This window comes from Carassius gibelio, chromosome B22, assembly GCF_023724105.1.
Source record: "Carassius gibelio isolate Cgi1373 ecotype wild population from Czech Republic chromosome B22, carGib1.2-hapl.c, whole genome shotgun sequence".
NCBI classification, from domain to species: domain Eukaryota; kingdom Metazoa; phylum Chordata; class Actinopteri; order Cypriniformes; family Cyprinidae; genus Carassius; species Carassius gibelio.
Window position 1 is genome coordinate 16,830,614 of NC_068417.1, and position 16,990 is coordinate 16,847,603.

The 16,990-nt window shown below is 35.9% G+C and overlaps 1 protein-coding gene across 1 annotated transcript in view; it reads right to left on the minus strand.

Annotated features, from left to right (window-relative positions):
- Positions 1-16,366, minus strand: part of LOC127988464 (uncharacterized) — a 53,039-nt gene extending 36,673 nt beyond the window's left edge. The window contains exon 1 of the mRNA XM_052591223.1: positions 16,005-16,366. Within this exon, the coding sequence (XP_052447183.1) occupies positions 16,005-16,050 (46 nt within the window). The 5' untranslated portion in view covers positions 16,051-16,366. The remainder of the gene's footprint in view (positions 1-16,004) is intronic.
- Between the last annotated feature and the right edge of the window lie 624 nt (positions 16,367-16,990).

A 16,990-nucleotide genomic window follows, 5' to 3' on the forward strand; every position in this document is an offset into this window, starting at 1 on the left:
GAGACTTGACTGGTAGTGGATATCTATAACTGCTTGACAATAACAAATAATAATATTTTTTTATATATACTACAAACACTTATTTATCACATAATAAGGCAGAATAGTTTCTATACTGTAATAAATCTGTCAATTAGCACTGTTTTGTTGATATACTGTATTTATCGCCTGCTGAAGGTGACTTGAAAAACCATATATTGTCGCAATCGTATATTAATGTCTTCGTGTTTCCAAAATTTTCAGTTCTTCTGTCAAAACAAGTTTTCATATAGCAATAGCTGGACGCTGTTGCCCATATTAGAAGTTTCCTGATATGACTTTCTGCGCGAGAGCGCACTGGGCTTGGAGAATGAATGAAACACACACTGCAGGAGAGTTTAGTGCTCCTGGGTCCGAATTAAATATCAGGTCATGCGCATACTATCCTGTCTCTTTGAGTTTAAATCTTTATTTATTCACACCAGCTCTTGAAAACATCTATGCGAACACATTTGACTGAAAAAGTGTGTCCCCCGCGTAATCTACGCCCCTGCAGGCTAAAGTAAAATTCAAATGGTGTTTTATGAATAAAGTTGTCAAGTCTGCTTTGTCAATAACATGCAGCAGCCAGAAAAATATAATATTTTTATTTTATTATAAATTTAATTAATTTATTATTATTATTATTATTATTATTTTATCTTGCAAGCACCACTAGCAAAGAATCCGCAGGATTAATAAACTCTGCTGTCTGCCGCTTCTCTCCTGGTGAAAATGAACTGAGCTTGCGGTTGCCACTTGTCGGTGCAGTACAGAAGGGATGAAAGGGCGTTTCAGCGCCGCCCACACATTCAAACAAATATTAAAGCGTAATCTCATTTTTTACCCACAAACAAAAATACGAAATTTTCATTCTAAATTTTCGTTTTCCGTTTCTTAAACAAAACGAAAAAACAAAAATCAAACCGTTTCTCATTTATCTTTAAATAGAAAATCGAATGACCAAAATATACACGGACCCAACAGCTACAGCGGAAAGAAAAGAAAGAGAAGAGCAACAGCAGTTGAATTTCGGGGCTGAGCTCTGTCGGGTTTGTCTTGACAAAGTCGGACCAACAACAATATCTAAAAGCTGCTGAATTTGCTGCCGTGGCAGGCAAAATTTATTTTGAATTGCAGATTCTGACATGATAGCCAGGTGACTAAGGTTTTCACTGATGAAATAGTGCACATAGAAATGTCTCTGTGGACGGCGCCGTCTTTTATTTCAACCCGTTATATTCGCTGTAGGCTATCACTGCAATAGTTTGACCAAACTCCCCACCACAATCATTCCCTTTAAATAGATTCCATAATGGTTTGCCAGCTGATGATGATGATGATAACAATAGCCTAATAATAAAAATAATAAAAAGAAAGAAAGAAAGAAAGAAAGAAAGAATGATAATAATAATACAAATTAAAAAGTTATGTAGGCTACTAGCTATTTTTTATGTTTTTGGCAGTTTTTGGGCTACAGAAATTTTTACAAACTTTTACAATAGATAAAGTGATTTGATATTTGAAGTAGCCTATTAGATAGAGATAGCTTTGACATTTGATCACTGTGGTTGGTTACAAAGACGTTACCATTCTGAAAATAATAACGAGATACAAAACTGTAAATATTCAATCGACTTTTCTTAAATTCAAAACAAAATATTAATGCATTTGTAATTTCCATTTCTGAATAGTTGCTATATGGTCACGCAGGTTTGCGCATTAAACCCATGGCCCCGAAAAATATAGCCTATCAACAATTATGTTGTTTCCCCGAACATGAGCCCTCTCTGCCAACTTTTCGAACATTTGGTCATTTATTTATTATTATTATTATTAGGCTATTATAATTATTTAGATAACGCATAGGCCTAAATATAAATGATCAGAAACAAATCGCTTCAACAAGTCAAGTTGTTTTTGATTCGGTGTATCAAACGAGTAGATTGAACTCACTCATTAAGACAGTGACTTTCTGCCACCTGGTGTCTGTTTTAGTTTCATATTAAACATAGGCTATCACTTCATTGATTCCATCATGTCATATTTATGTCTTCAAAATGTAGGCCTAAGACACTTCATAATATTTGTATGCACTTGTAGGCTAATTGCTGTGTAAATGCATTAAGATATCTTCTGTATTGATGGCTCTGATGAAGCTCTGGTTTGATTTTAGTGGTAGGCTAACTGCCCTATAGGCTACAGTCTTATCCTCTAACTGAATTTATCGATGTGGATTAATGTGACGTTCATACATTTAATAAGGCTGTTGCTGTCAGTATTGTTTTTGGAAATTAGGCTACATTCAAATACAATGGTCTCGTTTCAAAAGCATTGGTCAATATGCTTGCGTCGACTTCACTGTAGCCGGTGTGCCCTGCTTCCTTTCCGAGTTTTGACCGAAAAATGGAAAATATCAAGCGCTTCCCTGTTTCATGTTTGTTAGCCCAGGACATTTTACAAATCCAGACCAAACGATGTTCTACGGCCATGTCCGGAATAAAGACTAGCCTATCCATGTCACACAGTAAGATTTTAACCATATTACCTCACAGTCACAGACCGTATCAACGTCAGTGATACTTATTGTATTTCGCCACAGGGTATCACTGTGGCCTCAACCCTTCGCTTACTTAGAGCTCGACTGCTATGTCTGAGGTAAACCACGCCCTCCTCATTACCCTACGCAGGAAGAAATAAATGTAGAAATAAATAAATGTAAAAATAAATAAATGTAGAAATAAATAAATGTATAAATGAATAAAAGAAGAAATAAATAAATATGGGGAAAAATAAATATATACATAAATAAGGAAATAAATGTATAAATTATTTATTTCCGTTTTTTTGCTTTTCTATGTATATATATATTTTATTTTTTTTTATGCTTTTTTACATTTATTTGTATATTTATTTATGTATTTATTTATTTTTTTATTTTGGCAGACTTGGCATTCCATAATCCTTTGACTTAATCGATTTAAAAGGATGTCATGATCCATCATGTCAAATGCTGCTGTAAGGTCAAGAATAGGGGTGTCCATGGTTAACCGGTTAACCGATTAACCGTTAAAAATTGCGTAACCGAGTGAAACATTTTGCTCGGTTAAGTGACGTCAATGGCGTGCATTGAATTTAGTTGTAATACATTTTTGCACCACCAGAGACCGCCAGAGCGCTCCCAGACATTTGTAATGTCCACAAGAAGAAGTCATTTTCTAATATGAAGCGGGCAAAAAAAAGTACAGCGTTGGAGCACTTTAAAATTGAGAGTGACGGGGCAAAACGCAAGTATTGCAATACAGTGCTTGGATATTCTTCAAGTACCACCTCGTTGTTGTAATCTCAACAGCCAACACCCGGGCATTATTAGGCCGGTCAGGACACACTGGATGCGTGGCGATGGGCGAAAGCATCTCAGCTGCGTGGCGTGTCTGTTTTTAATTCGGCTCCCATGTTAACAGGTTAGAGCGTGCCGACTGCCTGCGTGAGACGCGCGGCTCGACGCGTGCATGCTAGAAATAGAACCGACGCCTTGTTGGAAGCGTTTCCAGGCAAAATATAATAGGAAAATATGTTTGTCATTTTGTACCCAAATACATATTAATTCATGACATTTTGATATTTGAAAGTCTATAGGTTGACATAAATTCAGATATAAATGTAATAAAAAATATATATATATCGATTTTCAAATATTGTACCTGTCAAACATAGTCATAGCCTTAGCGAGGCGGCCGCGGAGCCTGCTTGTTACCTTCGCCTAAACACGGAAAGTTACATAACTATTACTAGAGCCTGTTCCTTTATAAGATCGGTGTATATTTGCTTTATACATTTTAGGCTTATTCTCAAATTCAGATTGTGTTAGTGGGCAAGATTATTAGGCAGTTTTAATAGGACAATTTGACCAGAAAGATTAAATTTTGTCGGACATTTCTTTTTTTTTTTTCGGCCAATGTCCGGAAATTACCGGACAACGGAAACCCTGGCGCACACTATGGTTAACCGAGTATTAACCGATAAGGGCCTCGGTTAACGGTTAATGAAAAACTTGAAAACGTGCAGCCCTAGTCAAGAAGAATCAAAATGGCAACCTTTCCTGAATCAAAAGAGAGCATTAAAGGCCATGTTGCAGGTTAACCACTACTTTCGATTAATGGGTACATAAATCACTCAAGATATGTATATCATTTTTAAAATGTCTCAAAAATGGTCTTAAAGACCTATTTTTTACGCTTTTGGTATTAACGGTTTTTTAACGCAACTCGGTGATGACGTCACGTTGGGAAGAAGTCGAGGAAAGGTAGCCTCAGCCTAGTATGATGCCACGTTCCAGGCAACCCCTAACCCGTGTTTTTCCAACCTTAAACCTGTGAAAGTGCACTGGAACGGCAATCAAACCCATGACTTCCCACCCGTGAACTCGTGTCTCATACTAGATCAATGTACTCCAAGTTCCGAGGTCACACAGCACGCGATACAACGATGACAGCCCCTACGAATAATACTTCCTACGGATGCAATGTTTATGCAAGTGGTACATGTTGAAAAAACAATTTTAGGTCAATGTAACGTTGCAATAGGCAGTGCCTAAAACTGGAAGTTTGGAAATATACCATTTACTAGGCTACTATTACAGTTTTTTTCGATTGCTAAACGACAGTGAGCACAACTCGATTCACATGTGCAAAACTCTAACTACAGTCTGCACAGCAGCAGTTCACCAAACTCTAGTTCGTTTTTCATTGCTTGAACACAGTTTTCAAAACTCTACACACTTATCCCATGACTTTAAGCACAACCTGCACAACACCGTGGATTTACAGCACTTTGTTCAAATGCTAACACACTGCTGTCAAAACGGAATAGATTTCAGCCTTGTGCCTTTCAAACACTGCTGATTGCAATTTCAGGATTAGCCCCTCAATTATTTGTTCGAATTACAGTATGTACTTTTACTTTCTACCTTTTTTTTCTCATTACTGTAATTCCGTAAATTACTACAGACTATTGAAGCAAACTGCTAATTTTCATTTACCTTAAAGAATGGTTATGTTCTAAAAATGTAAATAAATCATGTGAAAGAATGTCCCTCTTTTCTTTGAAGAAAATATTACTTCGTATGAAGTCACTGAAATAGTTCAAACTTTAAAGATGAAAAGGGAGTATTTTCTGTATTGGTGTTTGATGCTAGTGTTTTTCCTCTGTGTGTTCTGAGTGACAGTGGTGTGTGTTATCTCAGTGAAGGTTGTGTGTAGTGTTTCCCTTCTCAGTGTGTTCTGAGTGACCACGTGTGTTATCTCAGTGAGGGTTGTGTGTAGTGTTTGGCTGCACGGAGCCTGTTTTGAGCCATGTGTTAAGAGTTGTGTTGCTTGGAATGAGTTTTGCAGGTGATGTGAACCGTTTAGCTCAGGTGACTGTTGGTAGTGCAGACTGTAGTTAGAGTTTTGCACATGTAGCTCCAGATGTGCTCACTGTCATTTAGCAATCGAAAAAAAAAACTGTAATAATATTAATTAACAATGTTTGGACCTACAACATCTAAAACTTAAAGACGACGAGAAGGAATGACATCTAAAGTACAATTTGTAGGTTTTAAATGCTGGACTATGTTTACTAAATTAGATAGTGAAACTGGCTCAAAGTCAAAGAATATAGATCTCAAAGAAGAGTCTAAAGAATCAGTGGTAGGCTGAATGCTAGCTCTGATTATCTTGATCTTACTGATACATTTTATTTTAAAGTTATCACAGGCTTCTTTAGTAGATTCTGGATAAGTGTGTGTTAATGGATTTAATACAGAGTTTATTGAACTAAAAACTTTTGGATTATGAGAATACCTATTAATTAAATTAGAAAAATACTGTGCTTTAGCTGCCTTAACTTCACGTTGATAATTAAGCATACATTCTTTAACAATCTCATAGGAAACTTAAAGCTGCGGTAGGGAACTTTTGATGCTCTAGCGGTTAATAAACAGAACTGCTTGCTTCTTGTGGAAGAACATTGTAGCCGGATCTACTTCTCTCTGTTTATGTCTATAAAGAATCACAAAGGTACTGGGTTACTCCGCCGCGGTATCCCCGAAGCAATCTAAAATAGTCTGAATATAAACACTTATTATAGGTGTACCATAGTGATTCAGGACAGGCTAAAAACACTGTTTGGAAAATGGATTCATGGTGTACTCACTTATTATATACATTTTGTAAATTTTGAACACATAAAAAAGTTACGGACCGCAGCTCTGATTGATTGTTTCTTACCGGGAGCGATGTATTCCTGCAAATGGCAATAGGACCACTGGGAGGAGCCAGAGGAGCTTGATTTTTTTCACAGATTATCGGTCTCATATTCTACTGTCAGGACATAATGACAGGTTTAACAAATATGTAAAAAATACATTTTTACAAAAGTTACCTACTGCAGCTTTAAAGTTTATTTTTGTTCCATTGCCTCTCGGCTCTCCTCCAATCTCGTCTAATAACACAAGTGCTTTGGTTAAGCCATGGCTGTTGTCTGGTTTTAGGTAATACAATTTTTGCAGGCGCACACCAATTTAAAACGTCTGTGCATATTGTGTTAAACCATGAAATCTATTCTTCAGTACACATATTACCAAAATGTGATATAGTTGACCTAGAGGTCTCAGAAACATTACATGCCTCTACAGACTGACTGGTAGTGAAGGGACTGATGGCCCTCAACCATTTTCCTACAGGCTTACAGCTCTGCAGCTTGCCCAACAAAGAAGTATTGAAAGAAGCATTAAAAATTTCAGGTCTGTGATCCAATAAAGGGGTATCAGCAATTTCCACATTAGGAAAACCAAAAAATAAAATCAAGTCCAATGTATGCCCACGGCTATGAGTGGGCTCCAAAACAGACAGCATAAGACTAAATTAGTCCACAAGATCAAAAAATGATTTAACCAAAGGTTATTCAGGGCAGCAGATGTCAATATTATAATCACCAAATATCAAATGGCTGTCAGTGCTAGAAATCACAGTTGACAAAAAGTCTGAAAATTCATTTATAAAAACCTTATTATATTTAGGTGGTCTATTGTTTGCGAACACAAAGGATCACAACAAATAAAGAGAAGACGAAATACATTCATTGCCAAAACCTCTCCATTTATTTTACAATCATGCCATTGACCAACATTAAGACAAGGTGCTAGAACTGCCAGTCTGCCACCAAATCCAGTCCCTCCTCTGCCACCAGCAGGAAGCAGTCTTTATAGGGAGCAAACACCCAGAAACAGGTGCCTCCAATTACACCACAATCAACTTCCACCTGCAAGCAATCAAAACACAAAACACACCCAAGGCAGAAAAAAGCCACTGGGCGTCACAAATAAGTGCACAGAGGACTGGATTTACCAGATCAATCTTAAACACCTGTACCTCGAAACTACTATAACAACCAACTGAACACATTCAACATTTAAAACACTTTTTAAAAAGCTACACCTCCACCCCTGCCCTTTTCCCTGGGAGTACATAAAAAATTAAACGATCCAGGAGCCGTCTCAACAAGAGGATCAATTTCATCCACACTTAGCCATGTTTCAGTAACAAATAAAAAGTCCAAACTGCAAGATAAAGTCATTAATTAAGAAAGTTGAATATTATATATAACAGTGGTCTCAAACTCAATTCCTGGAGGGCCACAGCTCTGCAGAGTTTAGCTCCAACCAGCTCCAAACCACACCTGCTTGGAAGTTTCTAGTAATCCTGAAGACCTTGATTAGCTGGATCAGGTGTGTTTGATTAGGGTTGGAGCAAAACTGTGCAGAGCTGTGGCCCTCCAGGAATTGAGTTTGAGACCAATGATATATAATATTAACTTCTCCATTGTTGTTCAGTCATTGTACAAGTAGGATGCTTGGTCGGTGTAGCATTTGTCCTGCTCCTCCTCCATTAATTGGATGGCTGGGTAAAAAAGCTGAACAGTAATCAAATCTTAGCTACAAAAAAAAAAAAAAAAAAAAGGAACTCATAAAACACTATGATGGTAGTGCATCAAAATCAGTGTTATCCATGTCTAAAAAAAGACGTTTCCTTTTACAATGTCAATTAACGGACGAACGTAAACAGAGCGCTGGAAACGCACAAGTCAGCAATATTTCTTATTTATTGGCATGAAGTTTCGTGCAGAATAACAAACAGCAAAATATATATATGCAGAGGGGACGGCTGCCATAACAAAAGAAAAACATCACTGCAACCTTCAACCCGGCTGCATTTATGATTTAGGCAATTCAAAAATCTCCAAGATTATTTTAAATAATGATTCAATCCATTTCAAACAACTGTTAAAAAAATGAAACTTTAAATGGACTTGAGAACAGGCCATGCGTGTTTTTTTATTGAACGTAACCGACACCATTACAAATTTATTGGACAGGAAAACAAGTCGATCAACATTTTCGGGGTCCAGAGCAGAGCGTTTTTTATTCACTATATGTCAAGCTGTTGAGAAGACACGCTCTGACCGCACTGATGTCCCAGGGACACTCAGGTACAGCTGCACAAGGTGGGGGTATTACTGCCAATTTTCCACCACAAAAGCCGGTCGCCATCAACTTGCAATGGTCCTTTTCTTAACTCAGAATCTCCTGTAACGTCTTCCGCGCCGCGAGACCTCCAGACACGCGTAAACGTGCCTTTGCATTGACTTAACGTTGAAATCATTCACGCCAGACGCTATATTCGCGTTTGGTGTGAACACAGCATTTTAGGCGCGTAAAATTGCTGGTATTTTCTGTCTAGCTTTCCGCAAGGCATACTGCACTTTTGGAATTCTTTATTTTTTTTTTCTGCTTGTTTGTGAGTTTTGTTACATATATATTTTTTAATTGTTTAATTCTTTTAAAATTAATAGTGTACATATTAGGTTAAAATTGATTCCCCTATTTTCGTTTTCAAAACTTTTTTTGGTTGGTCAGATCGATTGTGCAATCGATTTTCGAACTAAAAGTGACAGCCCTACCCACTGGGCAAAGTTACGTCCAGTGGCCGTCTTTTTTATGTCTTTGCTGACGTTGAAAAGACGTCCACTGAGGAGCCAGAATGAAAGTTTTTATGACGTCTTTTTTTGACGTCTTCTGTACATCTGATTTAGACGTTCACAGAACCTCCTTACAAGGTTAAAAACTAGTTCAAAGTGGTCAGTAGAAATATTTTCAACATCATTTAAGGTTCATTTAGGCATAATTTATACTGTTTCTGGACCAAATCAACACTCTCAAGATGCATTAGATTTAGAGTCATGTTATTTCAATGTAATTTCCAGACACTGTGTTTGTCCTAAAATCAAGAAAATAAAATAATCTTTATGAAATAATGAAATAACTGATGATTGAGCATGTGGTAAAATCAGATGCAAATCAAAGACATTAAATCTCTGAAGATCTCAGCAGAGGAGGATCAAACATCTCCACAAACATGGAATCATTAGATTGACTTTATTTCTGTCAGACATCTAGAGAAGCTCTTATTGAGAATTAACAGAGGTTAAAATGTTGATATTTGATTAATTTGAAGTCACCATTGTGGTGATCAGTGTTTGGTTTAGTTGGGATCTTGGTCCTTATACTTCCTGTGTTAGCTTGTCTCTGGCTGTTGTAACTGTGTATTATAAAGCACTCTCATTGTGGCAGAGAGCGTGGAGTTCAGGTGTTTACGTCTTGCTGCTAATGGTGACAAAATTATAGCAAAATAAGATATTAGTGCTTTGTTGCAACTATAATTATTTTCTTGGATAGAAATCTTGTAGAAAAAAAATAGTGTACATATTTTTTTTGCAAAATGCATCATTTTGGATATGCATCACATCAATGGTGACAATCAAAACAAAAAAGTCTGGAAAATAAGGATACGTTTGTGCTTGAGCAGTTTTGATTGTCACCGTTGTTGTGTTGCATAGCTGGAATCTTGATGTCTATGTTTGAGTGAGTAGACGGCTTTTTCTCAAAATATTTATAAATTGCATGCATTTTGTCCATCTTCAAAATAAGCAAGTATTTTGCTCTTGGTTTCTGTTCTGTAGATTTTAAAGGCTTGGGTGTGATAAATGAAAAAATAAAATCAACAAAGCTAACTTCATAACCTCGGGGACTTAATATGTAATGAATTTTCCATCATCAACAAAGAACTGATACCACCTGAGCTCTCTTAATTTAGTTTTTCCTTGCTGCAGTGTTTCACAAATACACAGTTACACCAGTCAGAGACAGGCTATGTGCATCTCAAATGAGCCTAAAGACTTCATTGTGATATGATTGGATATGACTGGTTATGTTTGGCTGCAATCAGTCTAAATGAACAATATAATTACGTTAATGGGGGGAAAAAGTAAGTAAACAACTTACATATAACCACTTTGTTATGTCAAAATAAGACATAAAATGTCATGAAAACATGATCTATGGGAGTTTTTTTGTGGGTAATCAGAAAAAAAGAAAAGAAAATTATATATATATATTAATTAAAAAAAGAAATCTCTGTGTCTGTGAACAATATTTACCAGGCTTTCATTAGATCTGAGAAATAGAAAAAAAAATACAGGGCTATAGCATTGACTGTGGACTATATAGACTCTAGATGGAAATAGGGGTCCACGCGCACCCCCGGCTTTTTTTATGCCACCTGATTTTTTCAAATCCTTAGTTTAAGTGTCTATTTTCCTAATCTGTCAGGTGCCAAGCTGAAATAATGTCCCAAAGGGTTATTTTTTAACCCTTTGCTGCACCCGACCGGAACCCAAAAAATCTAAAAGTGATATAGAAATGGCATAACATTAGAAGTAAACAACATACAGAGAAAAATGAACACATTTTCCCATATAATTCTGACCCCAGGAATTTAATGGAATGGTTATTTTTGACATTTGACAACATATTGACCTTATTTCTGGACAAAAATAGCAAAAAATGGCCAAAGATGTGTAGAGGATCAACCATTTTCTCGTTTTCTCAAGCGCATAGTGATTTTTTTTTCCACAACCTGTTATTTCTTTATCATTCAAGTGTCTATTTTAAGATTAAATTGGGTACCAAGCTGAAATAATGTCCAAAATGCTTTATTTTTAACCCTTTGCACCAAACCTGAAAAATCTAAATATGATATAAAGTGACATAACTGTTGATGTAAACAACTCACAAATGGACACATTTTTCAATACAATTCTGACCCCAGAAATAGTTATTTGTCATGTTTTATAACATCTTGACCATCTGTGGTCAAAAAAAGCAAAAAAAGTTCATTTGACAGCGTTTTTATTATACTTAACAGCCTAAAATAGGGTTTATTTTAACCTTTTACTTCACCTATCCTGAACCTGAAGATATTTAAAATAGTTTTACTTTTGAAGTAAACAAAACAAATTAACTTAAATTTTTATAAATAAATAAAATAAATAAATAAATAAATAACTACAGAAAAAATCCAAAAAGGTCCAAAAGTTGACGGAGCATAAACTGCAAGTTTTTGAATTTTGGGGCTTTGCAGTTGGCAGTTGGTGGTCGTCGGTTCGTACCTGCGGATCGCCATCTCCCACTGCTCTCTCTTTTGGAAAAATTTCAGTAAGTATTTGAAACTATAATTAAGATATACCTTTGCAGTCATAACTTAAAGTGATTTTTCAACAGTTTTTACTATAATCACAGGCTTTCGGAAATCGAATCTGTATTCTTGACTAGCAGTGTTGGTAGCTTAGTTGGGTGGGGGATATGAGATATGAGACTCTGTGAAGACGTCAGTTCACCATACCACATGAGGGATATTTGTGAACAGATTCCATTGAAATTAGAGGACTTGTCTTTGGATACAATTGGCTACCACCAATATTGCTATAAAAGCTTTACAGGGAAAATAAATTGTTTACAAGTGTCAAAGGCTTCTACATCTGGTGAATCATTATCATTGAAAAGCGACTCTCTGCGCCATGTCAAATCACGGTCTGAAGGAGCTCCAAGAAGGTGTTCCTTCTTGTTTCCCAATCAGTGCATTTTCTGTGACAAAGCAAACTCCAAGTTCAAGGGCAAGACTGAAGAGCTTACAAAGTTTCAGAGTTGGAAACACAAGGAACCAGGCTGGAAAGTTATTGAACCTAGGGCACAGGAATTAAAGAAAGAGGCTCTTTATCGCAAGGTGCAGGGCAAGGACCTATTTGCAATGAAAGCTAAGTATCATCCATCATCCAGAAACAACTTCAACACAGAGTACCAAACCCATGAGCATGGAAGGGAGAGAGTAGAAAAGGCAGCAGACAACACTGACAGCCTGCAGGCCCAGAAGATAGCAGCACATAACAAGTCATATTGTGTGGTAAAGGATTACATTCTTAGGAATGTGATTGAATGCAAAGAGGTTGTCCAGCTAAGATCCATCTGCAACTTGTACATGAAGACATTGGAAAATCAAGGTTTTTCTAATCCTGAATACCGCAGTGAGAAATTGGCAAGACGGTTACAGGGAGACAAAGACATCTCTTATGAACTCACATTCTCCAAGGTGCAACAACATGAGTGTATTAAGTTGATCCTCATATACAGCTCAGCATTACTGTAGATGAAGCAGTTGGATGTGCATACAAACTTGGAACAGCTGACCAACTTCAACGAACGATATTATCGGCCGATATGAGCTTATTGCATTTAAATTGGCATCAGCTTTTATAACGGCCGATGAAACATGAGAAACAGAGTTTTATGCTTCACTCATGTTATGAGAAATGTACTATAGAAGAAAGCGAACAGCCAAGCCACGGAGATGTACTGTTTTGACGGTGAGTCTGTCGTTCGTCATGTGAAATGATTTAGTTCATACACTGTATATAAAAACGGTGTGGTAGTTCTAGCTAACGGTCCTATCATTATCACTTCTAAATATTTTGTAACATCACTTACAGCCACTAATGCATTGCTATATTAGATTAGCCACAAACCTAATACCATGTTTATCAGTGGAAGAGCGAGAACGTTAATAAGAGGTCAAACTATAACATTAGCGTTTAACTTATTCTAAATATATCTGCAGTGTTTCCCACATAATGACCGCGTAACTGTGGCAGGGGGGAGCATGTAATCAGTCAATGACTAGAAGTTATGAAGATATGTACAGCATGCATTAACTTGTTTGAAGGTGGTTCTTCTCAAAATTGAAAGCGGTGTGTTCATGACACTAACGTTAACCATTCAACTTCGAATTGATTCCATAATCTTCCGGTAACGCTAGGCTAACTTTACATTCACCAGCGCATGACGATGTTTTGATTCAGACTGCACAAAGAGAAGAGAAGATTTACGGGTCCGTAGTGAATGTGTCTGGGAGAGCAAATATAGTGTAGTTACAGTAACTACAGTAGGTGCGTCAGAAATTATTAAACCAGAGGGGACATGTAAATAAATGTGAGCTGAACAAGCGCTTTTTTCTTTTTTTTTTTATAGATTGTTTCTAAGCAGCTTTACAGACATAACAGGAAAGTGTTGTAATAATATTGTTAAATATAAGTAGGTAATACCTATTGCTTGACAAATAATAAAAAAAATAAAATAAAATAATAATAATAATAATAATAATAACAATAATATTATTTATTAATATTAATAAATATTATTATTATATATATATATATTTCTAATTTTTGCCTATGTAGGAGATCCCTGTTTATTATTATTATAATTCTAATGATGACATGAGTAATGATACATGGTGATATTATTAATACACATGCTTATTCTTTCTATGTCTCTCTTTCTGCCTACAGATGGCTGGAAAAGGTGAATGCTGTAGCAGCAAAGTGTGGGACTACTTCTGCAAATACTTTAACTTTAGTATTATAATTTATTTACAGAACACACACAGACTGTTAAAACCAGCTTCAACTGGAAGAAAGTAAAAGTGTTAAATGTTTAAAATCAGACTGTTTTTTGATCATTAAAAAATATATACTTTTGATGTGCAATTGTTTAGTGATTGAGACTGTAATCTAAGGCTTTTTTTAAACATAAATCCCTTCTGGAAAATGGTTTATACAGCCCACATACATAGAACAGGCAGATATTTTGCTATTGAATGTTGTGTAAGTGCAGTTTATAGGAAATGGGTCTAATATCCAGTTTATTTTCAAAATCAAAATATCGAGTTAATATCGGCATCGGCCCCCAAAAATCCATATCGGTCGGGCTCTAGTCAAGAATACAGATTCGATTTCCGAAAGCCTGTGATTATAGTAAAAACTGTTGAAAAATCACTTTAAGTTATGACTACAAAGGTATATCTTAATTATAGTTTCAAATAATTTTTCCAAAAGAGAGAGCAGTGGGAGATGGCGATCCGCAGGTACGAACCGACGACCACCAACTGCCAACTGCAAAGCCCCAAAATTCAAAAACTTGCAGCTTATGCACCGTCAACTTTTTGGACCTTTTTGGATTTTTTCTGTAGTTATTTATTTATTTATTTATTTTATTTATTTATAAAAATTTAAGTTAATTTGTTTTGTTTACTTCAAAAGTAAAACTATTTTAAATATCTTCAGGTTCAGGATAGGTGAAGTAAAAGGTTAAAATAAACCCTATTTTAGGCTGTTAAGTATAATAAAAACACTGTCAAATGAACTTTTTTTGCTCTTTTTGACCACAGATGGTCAAGATGTTATAAAACATGACAAATAACAATTTCTGGGGTCAGAATTGTATTGAAAAATGTGTCCATTTGTCTCTGTGAGTTGTTTACATCAACAGTTATGTCACTTTATATCATATTTAGATTTTTCAGGTTTGGTGCAAAGGGTTAAAAATAAAGCATTTTGGACATTATTTCAGCTTGGTACCCAATTTAATCTTAAAAAAGACACTTGAATGATAAAGAAATAATATGTTGTGAAAAAAAAAAAAAAAAAAAAATTACCCTATGAGCTTGAGAAAACGAAAAAATAGTTGATCCTCTACACATCTTTGGCCATTTTTTTTTTTTTTGCTATTTTTGTCCAGAAATAAGGTCAATATGTTGTCAAATGTTAAAAATAACCATTCCATTAAATTCCTGGGGTCAGAATTGTATGGGAAAATGTGTTCATTTGTCTCAGTATGTTATTTACTTCTAATGTTATGCCATTTCTATATCACTTTTAGATTTTTTGGGTTCCGGTCGGATGCAGCAAAGGGTTAAAAAATAACCCTTTGGGACATTATTTCAGCTTGGCACCTGGCCGATTACGAAAATAGACACTTTAAGGATTTAAAAAAATCAGGTGGCATAAAAAAGCCGGGGGGTGCGCATGGACCCCTATTTCCATCTAGACTAATAGTTATGTAGTCAGCTAGCGGTTGAATTGGGTACTGCAAAACCCAGTCATTCCATCCCCAGAACTTGCTCCAACGCACATTTCAGAGTAGAATTACTGGCTATAGCATTATTTTTCAGAGAAACTGCTTATTAAACATAACATGTTTCCTTAATCTCTACATACATAGTTTTTTTTTTTTTGGCATTACAAGAGTTAATAAAATGCATGCAGCACCTTGAAAAGTTAGGCCTATGTATTAAAAAGATTAGCTGAACTAAGTTCACAAATCAAATATATTGTTTAAATCGTTACTGCCTTTATTCATTATTTTAATAAGTGTAAAATGCATAAAAGCACAAGAGATTCGTATGGCTTTAACAGAAATAGAATATTTATTATATTGCCACTGTAAAAATATAAAACGGCAGCCCTTTTTTTCTAATAGTGTAAGCAGACATAATGTTTATTTAACCAAGAAAATGAGAGTGGTACATTAATTTACATTTATCAAAAAAAAAAAAAAAAAAAAAAAAAAACTTTCAGAACACCATCGTACTCCATTATCTATCTTAGAAAGAAATGTGAAGGAGAAAATATTTTTAGTTTCCGTAAGTGAACACTAGGCTACTGTTTAGGGAGTGAAACCGAAAGTGTTAAAGAATAAACAGAAAACATGCACTTACCACACAATAGTAGAAATATCTGAAAGGATTTGAAAGCGCTCTTCATAATGTTGTCGATTTCAGTAGAATCAGACTTCGATATATATTATTAATACCCGTTGTTTGTTTCTGAACCACACCCAGTAACGTTAGACTGAGAGCGACGGTTGTTAACAAAACCACTTACTGCAAGAGAGACTTCTATGTCGACTATGACTGCCTTAAATGATTTACATGATATTGTATATGCTATTTAAAATAATAAGAAGAACATTTGCGTTTCTAGATCTGAAAGACACCAACAAAGCGTAGAAGACTCTCTAATGGCGGAGACAACGGTTTTCTTCTTTATAGCGGATCCCAAGCTAAGATAGAGCTTTACCGCCATCTGCTGTTAGCATGGACCAGACAGGTCTTCTTCTTCTTCGGTAAAATTTATTGGTAGTTTGCAATCATTGTGTATTACCACCATCTACTGGGCTGAGGTCTGTGCGTGCAGCGCTGCTTCAAGTCGAACGCGTCTATCAACTTCGTGCGATTGCTTCTGGAATTCGCAGGTTGAAAAATCGTGTTATCTCGCCCGTACGATTTTCAGATAAACTCACTCGTGCCCATACATGCCAACCCTCCCGATTTTTCCGGGAGACTCCCGAATTTCAAAGCCCCTCCCGAAAATCTCCCGGGACGAATTTCTCCCGATTTCCACCCGGACAACAATATTGCTACACCATCCGTATCGCAAGCCGTTTTAGCATTTAAAAAGTTGTTTGGACTATCCATAAATATAATTTCGGATAGTCACAATTGTAATTCCAGATATCTATATTGCAATTATGACTCGTCGTAATTGGAATTAAGATATCTACAATGTGATTATGACTAGTCATAATATGCATTGAAGATATCTACAATTTCATTTTGACTAGTCTTACAAATTCCAGATATCTGCAATGCTATTACGACTAGTCATAATCTTCCATTGACTTCCATTGAAAAATATTTTCAGA